The sequence below is a fragment of the Chlorocebus sabaeus genome, chromosome 5 (genome assembly GCF_047675955.1).
Source record: "Chlorocebus sabaeus isolate Y175 chromosome 5, mChlSab1.0.hap1, whole genome shotgun sequence".
Classification (NCBI taxonomy): domain Eukaryota; kingdom Metazoa; phylum Chordata; class Mammalia; order Primates; family Cercopithecidae; genus Chlorocebus; species Chlorocebus sabaeus.
In genome coordinates, this window is record NC_132908.1 from 46,912,459 (window position 1) to 46,933,109 (window position 20,651).

At 44.1% G+C, this 20,651-nt stretch overlaps 1 protein-coding gene across 2 annotated transcripts in view; it reads left to right on the forward strand.

The window, feature by feature from the left end:
* Positions 1–2,622: 2,622 nt before the first annotated feature.
* The window catches only part of HEATR3 (HEAT repeat containing 3), a 44,040-nt gene continuing 26,011 nt past the window's right edge, over positions 2,623–20,651 (forward strand). Inside the window, exons 1-7 of one of the 2 annotated variants that reach the window (XM_007992827.3) lie at positions 2,623–2,936; positions 3,032–3,204; positions 5,466–5,553; positions 6,873–6,985; positions 9,306–9,415; positions 12,554–12,694; positions 15,529–15,806. In XM_007992827.3, coding sequence (XP_007991018.1) covers positions 2,799–2,936; positions 3,032–3,204; positions 5,466–5,553; positions 6,873–6,985; positions 9,306–9,415; positions 12,554–12,694; positions 15,529–15,806 — 1,041 coding nt within the window. In that variant the 5' untranslated portion in view covers positions 2,623–2,798. Of the gene's footprint in view, positions 2,937–3,031; positions 3,649–5,465; positions 5,554–6,872; positions 6,986–9,305; positions 9,416–12,553; positions 12,695–15,528; positions 15,807–20,651 lie in introns of those variants that run through there. The other variant, XM_073015357.1, reaches the window with a different exon arrangement.

Here is a 20,651-nt window from a genome sequence, read left to right on the forward strand (position 1 = left end):
GGAAATGGAGAGACCAGAAAGCCACGTGCTCAAGATAAAAGAAAGTAGCTTAGGCTGGGCGTGGTGGATCACGCCTGTAATCCCAGCACTTTGGGAGGCTGAGACAGGTGGATCACCTGAGGTTAGGAGTTTGAGACCAGTCTGGCCAACATGGTAAAACCCCATCTCTACTAAAAATACAAAATTTAGCTGGGTATGGTGGCACGCACCTGTAATCCCAGCTACTCAGGAGGCTGAGGCAGGAAAACCACTTGAACCCAAGAGGCAGAGGTTTCAGTGAGCCAAGATCATGCCATTGCACTCCAGCCTGAGCAACAAGAAAGAGACTCCATCTCAAAAAATAAAGACGGTTGCCTGGACTAGGTAGGTGGCAGGCAGATAGATGGCCCGATAAGATATACAGGAAGGAAAACCCACCAACATGTATTTAGTGGCTCCAAGGTTGATTTTTTTTTTTTTTTTTTTTTTTTGAGACGGAGTCTTGCTCTGTCACCCAAGCTGGAGTGCAGTGGTGCGATCTCGGCTCACTGCAACCTTTGCCTCCCAGGTTCACCGCCACCTGCCGGGCGCGGTGGCTCAAGCTTGTAATCCCAGCACTTTGGGAGGCTGAGATGGGCGGATCACGAGGTCAGGAGACCGAGACCATCCTGGCTAACACGGTGAAACCCTGTCTCTACTAAAAAATACAAAAAACTAGCCGGGCGAGGTGGTGGGTGCCTGTAGTCCCAGCCACTCCGGAGGCTGAGGCAGGAGAATGGCATAAACCCGGGAGGCGGGGCTTGCAGTGAGCTGAGATCCAGCCACAGCACTCCAGCCTGGGCAACAGATCGAGACTCCGTCTCAAAAAAAAAAAAAAAAAAAGAGATTCTCCTGCCTCAGCCTCCAAGTAGCTGAGACTACAGGCACACGCCACCATGCCTGGCTAATTTTTGTATATTTAGTAGAGACGGGGGTTTCATCATATTGGTCAGGCTGGTCTTGAACTCCTGACCTCAGGTGATCCACTCACCTTGGCCTCCCAAAGTGGTGGGTTTAACAGGTGTGAGCCACAGTGCCCAGCCCAAGACTGATCTTTGATAGGCCCAAACGCAACACGAGCTACACTTCTGTTACTCTCTAAAATTTGCCATAGTAATTAATGTTATTTCCCTTACTGGACAGTCAACTCTTTGATGGTAGCGTTGCCATGGAATGGAACTTTTCTCCAGTAGAATGTTGACCTGAGCCCGGGCGTGGTGGCTCATACCTGTAATACTAGCACTTTGGGAGGCTGAGGCGGGCAGATCATTTGAGATCAAGAGTTCGAGACCAGTCTGACCAACATGGTAAAACCCCGTCTCTACTGAAAAAAAAAAAAAAAAAAAAAGCTGGGCATGGTGGCACATGCCTGTAATCTCAGCTACTTAGGAGGCTAAGGCAGGAGGATTGCTTGAACTCAGAGGCAGAGGTTACAATAAGCCCAGATGGCACCATTGCACTCAGCCTGGACAATAGAGTGAGACTCTGTTTCAAAAACAAAAAGAAAAAAAGAAAGTTGACCCAAAGCTATGCATATATTGAGTACTCACTCGTTACATGTCTAATTGTAAAGACCACCTAAGATTCTCTTGTACTTTTCCCTCTGCTTAGTATTTACTACAATTTACCACAAAGTTATTCATATGATTATATATTCAACAGATCTCTCCCTGGACTGTAAACTCCATAAGGACAGGGAGAGAGGACAGGAACCAAATTGTCTTGATTATTGTTTTATTCCAATGCCCAGCACTGTACCTAGTACTCAACAAATATTTCCAAAAGAATCTTTGTTAAATACAAGTTTCCAAACATTTCCATAGTGCTTATTATCTGCCAGTCTCTGTTCTTAGCACCTTAAACATATGAACACATTTAGTTTTCGTAACAACTCCATGAGGTATATACTATCAATGTCCCCACTTCACTGATGAGGAAACGAAGGCAGGGAGATTAGGTTCTTAAGCGATTCTGTTTTATCAAATATAGACACACATTTGTTCCAAAACATTAACTGGTCTCTATGACAGGAGCTATGGGAGGTGCTGGGGACACAAAATAAAATCGTGGTTAACACTTTTTGAGTACCTACTATATGTCAGGCTTGGTGTTAGGCACTTTATAGAACTTTATGAACTTTACAGAACTTACAATATCCTTAATCACATTTGATTATTTGTACTCAGTATTACTGATTGCTTGCTTGATTGATAGAGGGTCTCGCTCTGTCGCCCAGGATGGAGTGCAGTAGCAGGATCACGGCTCACTGTAGCCTCAAACTCCTGGGGTCAAGTGATCTTCCCGCTTCAACCTCCCGAGTAGCTGGGACTACGCACACACGCCACTGTGCCCAGCTAATTTTTAATTTTTTGCGGGGGAAGGGTCGGGGGGTGGAGTGTTTTCCTATGTTGCCCAAGATGGTCTCGAACTTCAGGCCTCAAGTGATCCTCCCGCCTGGGTCGGCGTTACTATTCTAGTCCAGCCTCCTACTTTCCCGGTAAACCCACAAGACTCCGCCCCTTTGCAGAAGCTGGCCCCGCCTATGCCCTCTCCCACGCCTGCGCGCTCCGCGCACCAGCCCCCCCCCACTCCCCCGCCCCGACCCCGACCCAGCAGACGACGCGCCGCGCGCCTGCGCACGGTTTCCCCATGTGTTCTCCAGCCGTCAGCAGGCCCAGCTGAGCAGCAGCCACGGACGTTGCTTGTCACCGGCGCGGCAGCCTCCCCCGCCTGCTGTTGCCCTCCTCCCTCGGTGGTCTGTCAGCACAGCGCACGTCGCCATGGGTAAGAGCCGGACGAAGCGCTTCAAGCGACCTCAGTTCTCCCCTACGGGCGACTGTCAGGCCGAGGCGGCTGCGGCGGCGAATGGGACCGGAGGCGAGGAGGACGACGGGCCAGCGGCGGAGCTGCTGGAAAAGGTGAGGCGAGGGCTCCGTCGGGCGGGGAGAGCGAGACGAAGTTGCCCCGTGCGCGTGCGCACTGCTCTCCTTCTGACCCTCCTCGCTCTCCGCAGCTGCAGCACCCGAGCGCCGAGGTCCGCGAGTGCGCCTGCGCGGGGCTGGCCCGGCTGGTGCAGCAGCGGCCGGCACTCCCGGGCCTGGCGCGCCGAGACGCCGTGCGCCGCCTCGGGCCGCTGCTTCTGGACCCTAGCCTGGCCGTCAGGGAGACTGCAGCCGGCGCGCTGAGGTGAGCCGGGATGGGTCCGGGGCGGTGCCCACTTCTAGCCTCCCCCGCGCCTGGGCTGCGGGCGGTCGCAGCGGTCAGCCAGCGCCTTCTGTGTGCCACCAGGCCCTGGCCGGGTCTCCCGTTTGCAGAGATTTGAAGCCAGTCTCCAGGCTCCAGAGAACTCCAGTATCCCCGAACCACACGCATCTCATCTGTCCACCTGGCTGCTTCACCTGCAGCGTCCACCTGCTCAAGCGTCACGCCTGCGCACGTTTTACCCTCTCCAAAAGCCCTCCTTAGGGTCCCTTCCTTGGATGAACTCTTCACTTCATGTGTCAGGAATCGTTCTAAATGCAGGGAATTTTGAGCAGCCAAGACTGTTGAGCGAGATCTGTTGACAGCCAAGATCTCCTGTCTTGGCACAAGTCATGTTGATGGGGAGACAGACAGGAAGCTAGTAAAAAGGTAAAACATAGTATTACATAGTGAGAATTGCTGTGGGAAAACGAGATGATGATGAGTTGGGGGTGGGAAGTTTGAATTAGGTGCTCTTGGGCCGGGCGCGGTGGCTCACGCCTGTAATCCCATTGCTTTGGGAGGCCAAGGAAGGAGGATCACTGGAGGCCAGGAGTCTAAGGCCAGTCTGGGCAACATAGCAAGACCCCGTCTCTAGAACAATTTTAAACAATTAGTCAGGCGTGGTGGTGGGTGCCCTTTATCCCAGCTACTCAGGAGGCTGGGGTGGAAGTATCGCTTCAGCCCAGGAGTTCGAGGCTGCAGTGAGGCATGATCACACCACTGCACTCCAGCCTGGGTGATAGAGCAAGACCCTGTGTCAAAAAAAAAATAAAATAAAAAAGAAGGTGCTCTTTAGATGGCTTGTGAACAGAGATCTGCAGGGTGAGAGAGCCAGGAGACATGGGAAAATAGGGGGAAGAGCATTTCCCACAAAGGGAGCAGCAGCAGCAAAGAAGCGAAGCAGCAGGCGGCTTGATGTGGTTAAAGAGCAGAGCGGGTAGGTAGGTGGCTGAAAAGAGCAGGGGTGGGTAAGTACAGGAGGTGAGGCTGGAGAGAGGGATGAGCTGTACGATGGTGTAGGGCTGAGGACTTAATCTAAGCAGGGAAGAGACATGCTGTAACTCACCTTTTGAGAAAGCCACTCTGCTGGCTGTGCAGAGAATGGACTGCAGAGGGGGCAAGAGTGGAAGTTAGTATTTGTAGTTCTTGTAGCTCTGTCTCTACTTGTTATTTATATTTCATTCACTGATATAGCAAATATGTATAAAGTGCCTATGTGCTAGACACTGAGCTAGGCTGTGGGCATGGGGTAGTGAGCAAGGCAGCGTCTCTCCTTAAGAAATCTTAAAGTTATTGAGGGAGACAAGCATTAACCAAACAGTTACATAAGTGTATAATTACAATGAATGATAGTGACAAAGGATGCTACAGGAGGGTACAAACAAAGGGTTCAGGGAAGAAGACTCTGAGTGAGTGGTGCTGGAGGTGAGCTCTGAGGGATGAATGGGCATTCACCAGTTGCTGGAGGGGAGAGAGACGCTCTTCTTCCTCTAGGGAGGAAACAGCATGTGGAAAGCCCTTCGCTTCCTCCCACAGCATACACAGGCTAGGGGATCCTGGCGGATTGTGAGGGCATCTTCTGACTATATCCTTAGGTACTAGCACAGTGCTGTGTACTCGGAAGTCATGTCTTTCCAATTAAATTTACCCAGGGCTGCTTTAGGGGATATCATTCTCAGTAGCCCCACCTTGCTGCCCTTGCAGTTCACTTTTTCTTTTTTATTTTTTTCTTGTTTTAGAAACAGGGTCTCCCTACGTTGCCCAGGCTGGTCTTGAACTCCTGAGCTCAAGTAATCCTCCCACTTAGGCCTCCCAAAGTGCTGGGATTACAGGTGTGAGCTACAGCACCTAGCCTTGCCCTTGTAGTCTTGATTCCAAGAAAAGGTCCCTTCATACATGATGTGATTTATTCACATGGGAAAAGTCTCCCCACTTCCCTTCTTGTTGCCATGTACCTGTATACTGTCTCAAACCTCAGAACTAAGTTGTTATATGACAGCGTCGTCTGTTTATATCTTGTAGAACAAGGATCAGAACAGGTGGAAATCTCTGATCTCTGGATTGGTTCTGCAGCATATGACAGAAACAATAAGCTATTTCCTCTGGGAAACCTTAAATATGGCTAAAAATAGAAATGTGAGAGGGTAGAAGTGTTCTGTGACATGTGATGTGGAAGTAAAACATGTTTTAAATTTCTTGTGTAGAAATCTCAGTGCTTGTGGAGGTTTTGAAGTTTGTGATGACATGGTGACTAAGGATATCATGACCCCTCTGGTTGTGCTGCTAAAAGAGGTATGCAGTTTTTACAATATCTTGATGGTAGCTTTTGGGATGCAAACTTAGAGTTTTTGTATTACTTTGGTGTTAGTGACTTTGTCTTCTATGTAAACATCCTGTGGAAATTTCATTCCTTTTCCTGGAAACACCAGTCTACTCTCTTAATTGATACTAATCTCTATTATTTTGTAGCTTTATTTTTATGATACTTAGAAAAGACCTGCCTAAAACTGTACAGACTCACTCCTTTAGATGTTAAACTTCTTACAATAAAAATAATTAGTGTTTAGTCATTGCTTATTTATGTGCCAGGTATTATTTTCATGTTTTGGATATTATATAATTTAATCCTCACAGTATCCTATGAGGCAGGTATTATTCCCATTTTACAGATGACAAAGCCGAGGCATAGACATTAGGAACTTGTGAAGATTACAGTAAGTTCTCATGTTTGATCTCATTCCAGTCTTATTGCATGACATAGTTAAGAGGTTAAGGAGCTTTCTCTCTGGAGTGCCTCTGGTCCGCTATTCTGTATTGATGGGTAATTTTCAGTTAAGGGTACATAAAGCATATCCAGTTTTGATGAGAGGCATCAGTCGTTTTAGAGCAGTGATTCTCAACTGGGTATGATCTTGCTTCACAGGGCACAACTGGCAATGTCTGGAGACATTGGTTGTTACAGAGCTTGTGGGGTAAAAGTTGCTACTGGCATCCAGTGGGTAGAGGCCAGGGATGCTGCTAAACATCCCCAAATGAACATGATAGCCCTTCTTTCCCCAACAAAGAATTTTCTGGTGGAGAATTTCAGTAGTACCTGGATTGAGAAACCTTGCTTTAGAGTGTCTCCTGGTCTGTACTAGAGGGGCTTAAGAGCACCAGCTTTGGAGCCAAACGCTGGGGCCTGAATCCCAGCTTCACCACATGCTAATCTAACACCTTCAGCAGCCTCCCTGTACCTCACTTTCCCATTTGCAGCTGGAGATTGGCGATAATAATAGTCATCCTACCTCATAGGTTTATTGTTTGGATTAAATGATTTGATACATGTAAGAAGCTTAGAATAGTAGCTTAGAAGGTGCTATGTAATAAAAAAATGGAAGGCGCTAGGTAGAAGCTCTTATTTCATCTTTCGTTGCCTTCTTACTGTACTTTATTACATTTATTAGGTAAAATACTTTGTATTGATTTTGTACTACTGCTTGTAAGGATTCGATTGACTTGTTAACCACGGTAATTTCTGATGTCTAGCCTTTGTGTTTCATCACCATCTTTACCCTATTTGTTTAATTCTTCTTTGGAACCAGGGTGCTAATCATGATATTTGTTTACAGTGTAGTGCTGGACTGGATTCAAATGAGATGTCCCTGCAGGAGAAAAAAGATCAGAACAGAAATTCTGTTGAGAACATAGCCAATGAGGCTGTGAACGTGCTGTGGAATATATGGTAAGATGCCTTCCAAACACAGCCTCCTGCTATAGCAGTACCCAGGCTGCTATTCTCTGTTATACTGTGTGGGAATCTCTGTTCCCCTTAGTAGGCCTGTTAACCTGGGATGTTAAGACTTGGTAGGAGCCGGACATGGTGGCTCATGCCTGTAATCCCAGCACTTTGGGAGGCCAAGGTGGGTGGATCACTTGAGGTCAGGAGTTTGAGGCCAGTCTGGCCAACACTGTGAAACCCCGTCTCTACCAAAACTATAAAAAAATTAGCCGAGTGTGGTGGCACATGCCCGTAATCCCAGCTACTCGGAAGGCTGAGGCAGGAGAATCGCTTGAACCCTGGAGGCAGAGCTTGCAGTGAGCCAAGATCATGCCACTGCACTCCAGCCTAGGTGACAGAGCGAAACTCCATCTCAAAAAAAAAAAAAAAAAAGACTTGGTAGGAGGTAGGATCAGGTGACCTAAGGTCGACCCTCCTCCCCAATCCCTTTCCTCATTGCATCACTGCATCTTTTGTTTTACGGCTTTCCTCTCCAGTCATTGCACCTGACAAAAAATAGGAGGACTCATGACCACTAGCACCTGTGGCTCCTCCGTTCCCATGACTTCCTGCGCACCCTGAGAAAAATTTGTCTTTAAGCTGGTCAAGCCCAGATGCAGGTGCAGCTTTGGTTTGGCCTCTAGACTAAGATGGGGACCACAGACCTTGGCTGGTGCTTTTCTTCCTCTCCCCTGGCGGTTACCATCTGAGTGGGAAGTGGATGCCTAAGAAGAGCTCCCTTGGCCCCTGGAGGAAGAAGGCCACTCTCCATTCTGTGATTGTAGCAGTGGTAAGGGTGGAGTGGACTTGCTACTAGGAATGGAAATGGCTAGAAACCCAACCTGGATTTGCTTTTTTCTGCCCCATTTTATGTCCCACATTTCTAGCAAGACTCTGTCACAGTTTCTTATCTTCAGTCAGCAGCAATTACAGTGGCTGACCTAAAAGCACAGATGTTTCTTAGAATACAAGATTAAGTTGGATCCTGAAATGCCTATGTAGCAATCTGACCTTGCCTGTGATTTCATTTTACTGAATGCATTCCACCAGAAATATTAGAGAGATCAGATCTGAGGAAATGGCATTTGAGCAAAAACTGATGGGTGCTGTTTTTCTGTGCACCAGATAACTTTGAGTCAGAAATCGTTGCATTTGGAAATTTTAAAAAAATTTCCTTGAAAAGAGTCTGAATATATCTCCAAGGTGATTTCTCTTTTCTGAATACCTGTGAGCCCTGTAGGTATCACTGAGTTACTTTTAACATTCTTGTTTCATATTTATATTTCAAATTATCTTTACACACGTATGGCTTATCTTCCTGACTAGACAGTGGTCTCCTTCATGCTACCATAACTAGATAGGTAGGTAGGTAGGTAGGTAGGTAGATAGAAGATATGAAATATTTTTCATCACATAACAGATTAAGTTTAATAATTTAGTCAGCTCTGTTAGCTGTTAGCATGTCACGTGTGTATGTTGTATGTATGGAGGAAACATACAACATGGATATTTCCTCTGGAAACATGGATACAATTATTATAATTAGCCTTGTGTACTCGTATTTAATGTGTTTGCTTATTCATAACACTGATAGCTGTCTGAGTCTTTTATTAAAAGGTAGTATAATTTAAAAAATACTTACTGTAATTTCTCTATTGTAGACTGCAAATTCTGCTTGATGAAATTATGATTGCACTTTAAAAGGCTTGAATAAAATATAATTTTATTTTCCTTTAAATTTGTGTTTTTGTTAATGTTCTAAAATGTAGGTTAAAAAAATATAAATTTGTGTTTTTGTGTGATAAATATAGAGGCCTTTTATCCTCCTTTAACTTGTTATCGTTGTGGTATAGAGTGAAGAAAAAACAGTAGGCTGGACCCAGGGAACCTAGGTACTGGGCCTGGCTCTACCGCTGACAAAATATTTGCTCTCTGATGGGCCACATTACCGCTTGGGTCCTGGGTCTTCGCATTTATAAAACGGGGAGTTGAATTAAACGATTTACAAGATCTCTTCCAGCTTTAACCTTCTATAAGGAAACTGGCATCATGGCAAAGAGATTGATGAAAAGGTCCCACTGTGATAGAGATAAAATATAGATAGCCAGTTCTCATGTATAGTGAATATGAATGGGTGTTAGTTCCTTCATCGATAAAAATGGTGGGTGTTTGATTCCAACTCCTTGGTTTATAAAGCCTGATTTGTTTTTTTATGGATTGCTATGGTTGATTTCCTACTGTTAAAATGTGAATAGTAAAACTTTTTTTTCCCCCTTCAATTTAGTGAATGCAGTAGTAGAGCAGTGTCTATATTCAACAAAGAAGGGTGTTTGGAGATTGTGTTAAAGTATTTAAGTAGGTTTCCTACCAATGTTGACCTGGCTATTTCAGTAGGTAAGTGAAGAAAAGGTGATGACTTATTAAGAATGTGTAGCCTTGTTCAAAAATTTTCATGCAGCTTTAGTGTGTTTATTCCACTGGAGTGATTTTTTTTCTCATTGTATGTGAATGTGTAGCTCAGCACCTGTGTTTTCTGGGTCTTCTTAAATCTGTGATTAATATTAATTCTTTACCTGCTCATTCAATTTTTCTGCTTTTGGCTCTGAAAGGGAGAAAGGTAATTATGTGAAGATATGTGGTTTCTGGCCTGTTTTCATTCTTAGCAGCCTTTATTAATTCTTAAAGTTTTCATCTCCATTTACTAAGAAACAGTAACCCACAACTACCAGGTCTTTAAGCCAGTTAATTGGAATCTAAACTTACTTAAATGTATTATGCTACTATCTCATACTTCTGGCAGAAAACTGACGGCCTGAGTTTTGTTGAGAGAGAAAGAGAAAAAGAAGTGATTGAAATTCCACTTAGGCCTGCGTGCCTTCCATGAGACAGGGAAGGCAAAGTCCAGCAACTTCAGTGGCCTTGGCTGCCTTGCCTTCTCTTTATTGGACTGAGGAGCCACTGGGGACCCTCAGCTCAATGGCAGCAGGCAGAAACCAGAGCATGGGCAGCTCAACAGAATGCTGGGTGGGAGTGGAGAAACAATTGAGGGAGAGCATTTCTTTTCTCCCCATCATTACGGCAGGTGTCCAGCTGTCCCTTTGTGGAACTGCGTTTCTTCTGGGGAGGAAGAAGTGTATTCCCCTGACTGCTGTTTCTCTTGACTCTAATGGATATTTTTAAGAGAACAGAATTGAGGGAAAATAGTAGAATAAATACTACTGAGAAAATTTTAAAAATCATTTCTCCAAATGGAATCTTGCTGGGTTTGGGGAGTTGTGAGTAAATGGGGATTTTAAAAACAATTCAGCCATTTTTAGGAATTTGATAGGTTACCTAATCTCAGAGGACAGTTTTTGTTACAATAAGAGAATTTCAGGAAAGTTAGTTCATACGTTTTAAAAGAAAAACCACTTCTATTTTTCTGCCTTTAATCTTACAGATTTATTTCTGTTTTTAGCTTTTCTTCCCCTTAATGAGCATTTTTGAAATGGATTAGAATGAAGTCATTTTGCATTGCTTAATAGTGTTTTCCTTCTGCATGTAGCTAGATTAATGATTTTTAAAATACATTATTACTTTTACTTCTAAAGTCAAGCAATGCTTACATATAGTAAAATGAACTACAAGATTCCGTCCCATGTATTCATACAACTTTTTTTGAACTTGTATGGTAGCAATCATGGCTGTTAGCTAAAGTAAATTAGTTTCTTAATGACAAAGATACTACGTTTGAATATATGTACAGAAATGCGTATATATGGATTTCTATGTAAATATATTGTCAATCACAGCAGTAACATGCATTTAAAGTAATTTTGATGGGCGTGATTTAATATTTTACATGTCTTAATTTGCTCATACTTTTATATAAACTACTTTTTTTCTTAAAGAATTATTGCTCCACCAGAAATAACCGTAACTTTGAAGGTCATGATAAATTTAAAGGAAGCCAGACATCCCAAAACCTAGGACTGTTTGCTACTGGTCCTTGATAAGTACATAAATTGAGGGTAAATTTTTTTTTTTTTTTGTGATGGAGTCTCGCTCTGTCGCCCAGGCTGGAGCGCAGCGGTGCGATCTCGGCTCACTGCAAGCTCTGCCTCCCGCGTTCACGCCATTCTCCTGCCTCAGCCTCCCAAGTAGCTGGGACTACAGGCGCCCGCCACCACGCCTGGCTAATTTTTTGTATTTTCTGTAGAGACGGGGTTTCACTGCATTAGCCAGGATAGTCTCGATCTCCTGACTTTGTGATCCGCCTGCCTCGGCCTCCCAAAGTGCTGGGATTACAGGCGTGAGCCACCACGCCTGGCCTTTTTTTTTGAGATGGAGTCTCAGATCTATCACCCAGGCTGGAGTGCAGTGGTACAATCTCGACTTACTGCAACCTCCGCCTCCAGGGTTCAAGCTATCCTCTTGCCTCAGCCTCCCAAGTAGCTGGGATTTCAGGCGTGCATCACCATGCCTAGCTAATTTTTGTGTTTTTAGTAGAGATGGGATTTTGCCATGTTAGCCAAGCTGGTCTGCAACTCCTGACCTCAGGTGATCCTCCTGCCTCGGCCTCCCAAAGTGCTAGGATTACGGGCATGAGCTACCACGCCTGGCCTGAGGATAAGCTTTTATAAACATTTATAGTAACGACATTGCCACATTTAAGAGTCTATTTAGGCCGGGCATGGTGGCTCCCACCTGTAATCCCAACGCTTTGGGAGGCCAAGGTGGGCGGATCACGAGGTCAGGAGATTGAGACCATCCTGGCTAACAAGATGAAACCATGTCTCTAGTAAAAATACAAAAAATTAGCTGGGCATGGTGGCAGGCATCTGTAGTCCCAGCTACTCAGGAGGCTGAGGCAGAAGAATGGTGTGAACCCAGGAGGCAGAGCTTTCAGCGAGCCGAGGTTGTGCCACTGCATTCCAGCCTAGGCGACAGAGCGAGACTCCGTCTCAAAAAAAAAAAAAAGAGTCTTTGTAATTGTATTTTGTAAAAAAAAGTGTAGATCTGGCTGAACGTGGTGGCTCATGCCTGTAATCTCAGCATTTTGAGGGGCCGAAATGGACAGATCACTTGAGACCAGGAGTTCCAGACCAGCCTGGCCTTCATGGTGAAATCGTCTCTACTAAAAATATAGAAATTAGCCAGGCATTGTGGCGCACGCCTTTAATCCCAATTACCTGAGAAGCTGAGACACAGGAATTGTTTGAACCTGGGAGGCGGAAGTTGCAGTGAGCTGAGATGCGCCACTACACTCCAGCCTGAGTGACAGAGCAAGACTGTCTCAAAAAAAAAAAAAAAAAAGGATACATCTGTTCAGCATTAGAAATGTAAAAAGAAAAGAAACGTCTTTTCCAGCGCTAATAGTTTGGGAAGCCTCATTTGTGCATATCACCCTGAGATAAAGCATATATAGTCTACAAAAGCTACATGTATCTAATGAAGTGGTAACGATACAACGTTTTACTGATGAATTATACTGGTATAAATTATCCAAAGCAGAATTCATTTGTTTCTAAATATTTATGTTTTGCCTTATAGCATATTGTTTGCAGACAGTGACCGAGGATAACCCAGAGCTGCTGAAGTCTTTCAGTGCTACAGCACTGAACGTGCTGGAATCAGCACTGCTTTCTCCTGTTAGTTCCATGGAATCCCTTCTATTGAAGACATTGGTAGCAGGTAAAATTTAGCCTTATGGCAGAGTATATTGTTTTAGTAGCTTTTGATATGGATGTGTGGCGGCAAAATTTAGTCATTCATTTCAACACATCGGGCCTTCTGTGCTTTTATCTGTTCTGAAAATTTTAATATTTGAGAAGAGACCCTTACTTCAAGCAGTTGTCTATAGTTGTAAAGCCTTGTGGAATAGATTTGTTTTGAATTTAACAAACTACTGTTAACCTGATAAAGAGACACTGTTGTCAGGATCCCCACTTACTTATGAACCAGTGATTTCAGAAATTGACCACTTAGTTTTCCGTAGGTTTTTTTTTTTTTTTTTCACCAACTCTTTTCTCTCCAGAATCTCTGAATACAGAAGTAAGAAATTATCTGAAGGTCTGTTTAGTATGTACTTTTAGTTTCTGTATCTATTTTCTTCTTGCCCTTTGGCCTTACAGAGATAATTTATATTGAGAGTTTTTTGTTTTTGTTTTATTTTTTTAATTTTTTAATGTTTTGAAATGGAGTCTGGCTCTCTCACCCAGGCTGGAGTGCAGTGGCTGGCTCTGCAACCTCACCTCCGAGGTTCAAGTGATTCTCATGCCTCAGCCTCCCAAGTAGCTGGGATTACAAGCATGCGCCACCATGCCCAGCTTATTTCTGTATTTTTGGTAGAGACAGGGTTTTATCGTGTTGGCCAGGCTGGTCTTGAGATCAGAACCTCAGGTGATTTGCCCACCTTGACCTCTTAAAGTGCTGGGATTACAGGTATGAGCCACTGTGCCTGGCCTGTTCTTTTTATTTTAATAGTGGTAAATGCACATTAAATTTACCGTCTTAATCATTTTGGGTTTTCTTGAGATAGAGTCCTCCTCTGTTGCCCAGGCAGGAGTGCTGTGGTGCGATCTTGGCTTACTGCAGCCTCCACCTCCTAGGCTCAAGTGATCTTCCCATCTCAGCCTCCCAAGCAGCTGGGACTACAGGTGCATGCCACCAGGCCCATTTAATTTTTTTTTTTTTTTTTTTTGAGACGAACTCTCACTCTGTCACCCAGGCTGGAACGCATTGGTGCAAGCTTAGCTTACTGCAGTCTCTGCCTCCTGAGTTCAAGTGATTCTCCTGCCTCAGCCTCCTGAGTAGCTGGGACTACAGGCGCCCGCCACCACGCCCGGCTAATTTTTTGTATTTTTTTAGTAGTGACGGGGTTTCACCTTGTTAGCCAGGATGGTCTCGATCTCCTGACCTCGTGATCCGCCCGCCTCGGCCTCCCAAAGTGCTGGGATCACAGATGTGAGCCACCACGCCCGGGCTAATTTTTTTATTTTTTAATAGAGATGGGGTTTCACCATGTTGACCAGGCTGGTCTCAAACTCCTGACCTAAAGTGATTGGCCCGTCTCGACCTCCCTGTGCTGGGATTACAGGCATGAACCACAGTGCCCAGCCACAGTTAATTCTTTGTATTTTTTTTTAGAGATGGCATCTCACCACGTTGCCTACGCTGGTGTCAAACTCCTGAGCTCTTATAATATGCCCACCTTGACCTCCCAAAGCGCTGGAATTACAGGCGTGAGCCACTGCACCCAGCCTTTAATTGTTTTTAAATGTATAATTTAGTGGTGTAAAGTTCATTCATATGGTTGTGCAATAAAAATCCGGAACTTGTTTTCATCTTGCAAAACTTTAGACACAATTTTTCCCATTTCCCCTTCCCCCAGCTGCTGTCAGCCACCATTCCTTGACTACTCTAAATACCTCATAGAAGTGGAATGATACAGAATTTGTCTTTCTGTGATTGGCTTATTTCTTTTTGCATAGTGGCCTCAAGGTTCATCCATGTTGTAGCATGTGTCAGAAATTCCTTCCTTTTTAATGCCGAATAATATTGCCTTATAGGTATAATACCACATTTTGTTGATCTGTTCATCTGTTGATAGACACTTGGGTTACTTCTACAACTTGGCTATTGTGAATACAGCTATTGTGAAAGTGGATGTAATTTTTTTTTTTTTTTGAGACAGAGTCTCACTGTGTTAACCAGGCTGGAGTGCAGTGGCAAGATCTCGGCTCACTGCAACCTCTGCCTCCTGGGTTCAAGTGATTCTCGTGCCTCAGCCACCCAAGTAGCTGGGATTACAAGCGCCCACCACCATGCCTGGCTGATTTTTGTATTTTTAGTAGAGATGGAGTCTCACCATGTTGGCTAGACTTGTCTCAAACTCCTGACCTCAAGTGATCCTCCCACCTTGGCCTCCCAAAGTATTGGGATTACAGGGTGAGCCACCGCACCTCGCAAAAATGGATGTAATCTGTTCAAGTCCCTGCTTTCAGTTCTTTTGGGTGTATAGCCAGGAGGTGTTTTTATTTTTGTAGTAACTTAAAAAAAAATTACTCTGACTACTTAATGATAGCTCCTGTTCTTTTTTGATAACCAAAAAACTAAGAACCTGCTCTCATGTTTGTATGTGAGACCGATGTTGGAATTTTAGTACATTCCATTCCATTCATGGAATATGAGAAGCTGCTGAGGAGAGCAGCTTAGGTTACAGTGAGAGAAAGTGAAGCCACTCACTTTGTCATTTTAAAAGAAACTTGATAAGTGTTCTCTGGGTCTGCTGATAACGCAGTGTATCAGAGAAAGGCATTGTGTGCCAAGAAAGGAAGATGATTGTGCAGGGTTATAACTAAGGGCACTGCCTCAGTGCAGAACTCATTGACATTTAATAAATAATGAACAAAGGCAGTGGGGCTGAGATTTTTTGAAATTACACTGGCCTTAAAAGTCTTGCGAAAATTTAAACTTAATAAAATATTTCACAGGCATTTCTTCTCCTTATGCTTATTTTTTCCCAGGCACAATTTGGAATCTAAAGGACATTATTCCATGCAAGAGTCAAGCAGAAATCATAAATGCCTTACTAAAGATCTTATCTGAAGTTTTGGGAATGGATGCTGGTGAAACAGTTATTCAAATGAAAGAGACTGAAACGCAAAGGTTAAAAACTGCTGCAGAGGCTGAGGAAATATTAGAGAACACTAATGGGGATGATTTGATTGAAGATGATGAAATGGAAGGAATTTCTCATAAGAGAAAAGTCAGAAGGAAAACTTTCGTTTCAGATTTACTTCCGGTAAGTCAGGTTGATGTTCTCAAATATGGATTAATACAGCTGTTTTTTTTTTTCCAGCAGTTATCCTTGGCTTTGCAGAAAAATATTATAGCAAATTTAGCTATAAAGGGCGTTTCGGTAAAAATGAGTCGTATTTTCCGGTTGATTCTCTTTATGTCATTAAAAATCTCCTAAAGGGGGAAAAGTCTTTTATCTAACGTGATAGTTTTATACACAGGAGAAGATTTCAGAGATGGTATAAACCTATCCTTTTGGAACACTTTAGAAATAGATGATCATCTTTGTAACTCTTGCATCTCCACACTTGTGTTACATACTGTCTGCCATACTGTCTTCAGACTAAAGGAATTTGTACTGTGCCTGAATTGTCCCTTGCATTCTTGCCTCTTATTTTTGTATCTAGCCTTATCAAGGTGGCAAAACAAATCTTCATTTATCCACTACTGATCCGCAGAGGTTGGGTGACTGTGAGATGAATGATGGTTTGTAGTTTTCTTGGAGTGGGTGATGGTGGCATAGTTGTGCTGGTGGTGTGATACTGCAGTAAAGGGGAGCAATCTGGGGTGCAGGAAGCATTTCAGCTGACAGTCTGCAGAGAGAGAGCTGTATTTGGGGAGAACACTTTGTTAGGAGAGCAAATAGGAAAACAGGGAACACAGTGACTGAGGCTTTATTCATTCAGGTTCACATTTACTGTGCTCCTAATGTATGCCAGGCGCTGTGCTAGACACTGGTCATAAAAAGATGATTAAGATGTAATTTTCAGCCTTCAGGAACTTCCTCCGTGTTGGGAAGACAGACACATAAAACCATGGCTCTAAGGCCTTGTGCCGAGAACAGTGCTGTGGCCCTGCACAGATTTCTAAGGGAATGGTATCTGTAGAGTAGGCCCTTGTGACTCAGCCTTTATGGGAGAGCTAAGGAAGAGGCTGCCAGAGAGAGCCTTTTGGACACAATATCTGGGGCGTCATAAAGGAGGGGGTAAGAAAAAGCAGGTTAGTGTTTGGAGAGCGCACTCAGGCAGCTGGAGGAAGGAAGAGCACAAGGGGCCTGGCAGCAGGAGGACCAGTCAGGAGGCTGCCGAAGGACAACGAAGGCTGAGTTGGGAGGAGGCAATCATGTCCTCTCATGCTTACCTGTGTTCATGATGTCTCAGGAAGCATAAATTGATGGTGTTTCAAAGAAATCAAAATGTAGATAGAACCACTTTTCCCCTCATATGAGCAACCTGTGGGTGCAAAGCACTGTGTTAAGTGCTGGCACAAATAACAAAAATGAGAAGGCCACGCTGTCCTTGAGTTGCTCACAGATTTTTTTTTTTTTTTTTTGGAGACAGAGTTTTGATTTTGTTGCCCAAACTGCAGTACAGTGGTGTGATCTCGGCTCACTGCAACCTCCGCCTCCCAGGTTCGAGCAATTCTCCTGCCTCGGCCTCTACAGGCATGTGCCACCACACCTGGCTAACTTGGCGTTTTTAGTAGAGATGGGGTTTCTGCATGTTGGTCAGGCTGGTCTCAAACTCCCAACCTCAGGTGATCTGCCCGCCTCAGCCTCCCAAAGTGCTAGGATTACAGGTGTAAGCCACGTGCCCAGCCTAGATCTTTTTATTTTATCATTATTGGTTTATTTTGAGACGAGATCTTACTATGCTGCCTGGTCTCAAGCGATCCTCCCACCTCGGCCTCCCAAAGTGCTAGGATCGTAGGCGTGCACCATGGTACCCAACCTGTTTCATACCTGTTTGTGGAAAGAGGGGATGTGATAAATCAGGGCTTATGGGGTCATTTTCAGCTGTGGGCACCATGGTACTCAGGTTTCTGTTGATCCTATCTGATGCAGGTATACTGTGTTTGAAGGATCTGAAATCCCTTGCTGGGAATGAGAGAATGGCATTCTTGTGTGATTGTCCCCACCTCCAGCCTTGCTTCCAAGGACCTTCTCCAGGGAGTAAGGTTGGGGGTGAGACCCAAGTCTAACAAGGTTTAGATAGAAGTGCCACTGTTGAAAAATTATTGATACTTAACTGTTATGTAGAGATTTATTTTCTTATTACTTTTATTTTGGTGCTTATAAAAATGCAGTGTTTTCTTACAGTAAAAACTGGCTTTTTAAAGTCTTCTGGCCAGGTGTGGTGGCTGACGCCTGTAATCCTAGCACTTTGGGAGGCTGAGGTGGGCAAATTTCCTGAGTCCAGGAGTTCAAGACCAGCCTGACCAACATGGTAAAACCCCATCTCTACTAAAAATACAAAAATTAGGTGTGGTGGCGTGTGTCTGTAATCCCAGGCACTCAACTTGGAAGGCTGAGGCACAACAATCACTCGAACCTGGGAGGTGGAGGTTGCAGTGAGTCAAGATCACGCCACTGCACTCCAGCCTGGCAACTGAGCAAGACTCTGTTTCAGAAAAACAAAACTAAATGAAAATAGAAATAAAGTCTTCCTTAAGATTATAGTGATGGGCGGTGGTGGGGTGGCGGGATAGAGGAGAAAAAAAAAAAAGAAAAGGAAAATAAAGTGTTCTTAACTGACTCGACTGGATGATTAACATGCTAGTTGGTCAGCCAGCCGGTGTTTAAGTGCCACTAGGGTGCCAGGAACACAAGTTATATTCAGCTGTGGTCTTCCACACTATCCAGTGTCTTCTGCAGCACTCCTTCAGAATCAAAACTGCATCATTTAACTTAAGAAGGTATAACCACAGAGATACAAAGGAAGAGCAGTTCAACCCGTTTTTTTGTGGGGGCACATGCAAAAGTAAAGTACTCTCTGCTTAGCTTCCACAGTTACCAATTTTCAAATTCTCTTCTATTTGATTTCATCTAGTTCCCCTCACACTGTCTTTTCTCTACTGATTATTTTGAAGCAAATCTCAGATGTCATAACATTTCATCTAAATTGGTTCTTTATGTCAGCTCGATAGCAGTGAGAAGCAGAGAAAAGTTCTGAGCAAGAGAGTTACATAAAGAGGTGGAGTTTAATTTCAGATTTCCTTTTAAGCCACATCTTTGGCTGGGCATGGTGGCTCACGCCTGTAATCCCAGCACTTGGGGAGGCCAGGGTGGGTGGATCACTTGAGGCCAGGAGTTCAAGACCTGCCTGGCCAATATGGTGAAACCCTGTCTCTACTAAAAATGCAAAAAATTAGCCGAGCATGATGGTGCATACTGTAGTCCCAGCGACTCGGGAGGTTGGGGCATGAGAATGGCTTGAACCCAGGAGGCGGAGATTGCAGTGAGCCAAGATCATGCCACTGCACTCCAGCCTGGGTGACAGAGCAAGACTCTGTCTCCAAAAAAAAACCAAAAAGAATAAAAAATAATAAGCCAGATCTTCATATATTTTAAGTGGATGACAGCCCAGCAGCAACATGTCTTCTTTAGCTTTGAATCTCCTCTAATAAATGTATATTTAGTTGAATTAGCACACACACAAAGCAAATAGAAATTATTTTTATATACATTCTTGCTACCGATAAGTAGAATTCAAATTTAGGGATCCCTGAGCTACATCTATTAAATTAGCAATTTGCTTTGCTTTTTTTTTTTTTTTAAATAATATGATTAAAAGTTACAGTTAAATTGTTGCACAAAGAAGTCACTGGGGCTGGACATGGTGGTCACGCCTATAATCTCAACACTTTGGGAGGCTGAGGTGGGAGGATTACTTGAGGTCAGGATTTCAAGATCAGCCTGGGCAATATACTGAGAGACCCCATCTCTCAAAAAAAAGCAGGTAAATTTATTTATTTTCTTTTTTTTTTTTTTTTTTTTTTTTTTTTTTGAGACAGAGTCTCGCTGTGTCACCCAGGCTGGAGTGCAGTGGCGCGATCTCGGCTCACTGCAAGCTCCGCCTCCCGGGTTTTACGCCATTCTCCTGCCTCAGCCTCCGAGTAGCTGGGACTACAGGCGCCCGCCACCACGCCCGGCTAGTTTTTTGTATTTTTAGTAGAGACGGGGTTTCACGGTGTTAGCCAGGATGGTCTCGATCTCCTGACCTCGTGATCCACCTGCCTCGGCCTCCCAAAGTGCTGGGATTACAGGCTTGAGCCACCGCGCCCGGCCTTTTTTTTTTTTTTTTGAGACGGAGTGTCACTGTCGCCCAGGCTGGAGTGCAGTGGTGCAATCTCGGCTCACTGCAACCTCTGCCTCCTAGGTTCAAGGGATTATCCTGCCTTAGCCTCCCAAGTAGGTGGGATTACAGGCATGTGCCACCATGCCTGGCTAAGACCTTGTCTCTACAAAAAAGTAAAAAAATTAGCCATCCATGGTGGCGTGCACCTGTAGTCCCAGCTACTCAGAGGCTGCAGCAAGAGGATTGCTTGAGCGCAGGAATTTGAGGTTGCAGTGAGCTATGAACGTGCCACTGCACTCCAGCCTAGGCAAAGAGTGAGACTCTGTCTCTAAGCAGGGGGAAAAAAACAGTTGAAAACTAAAGTTGGGAAATATTCGAATAGTAAAATATACATTATTTTTAGCCCATGTACTGTTTTGGAATATCATTGTGGTTATTTCACTTTTCATAGACAATTTGAGAATAAAGGTTATATAAATTTATATTACCCATTTTAAGAAATATTAGTTGATAATGTTAAGTTTAAGTTGGCGTTATATATTTACAGAGAAAAAAAAAAAGCTTCCTGCTTTCTTTAGTCTTAGAGAAATGCTTTATTATAGTCTTTAAAGAAAGGCAGGAAGCAAGTCTGTCTGCTCCATAGCAAGTTCTACAGGTCATATAAGGGCTCCTTAGTAGTGTTTGTTAACGCAGCCATTCCAAGAAAGACATCTAAGCTGAGCATCTAAAAGCAGATTTGTTTGTAAGTGCCTGGTGTCTGAAATGAACTCTTG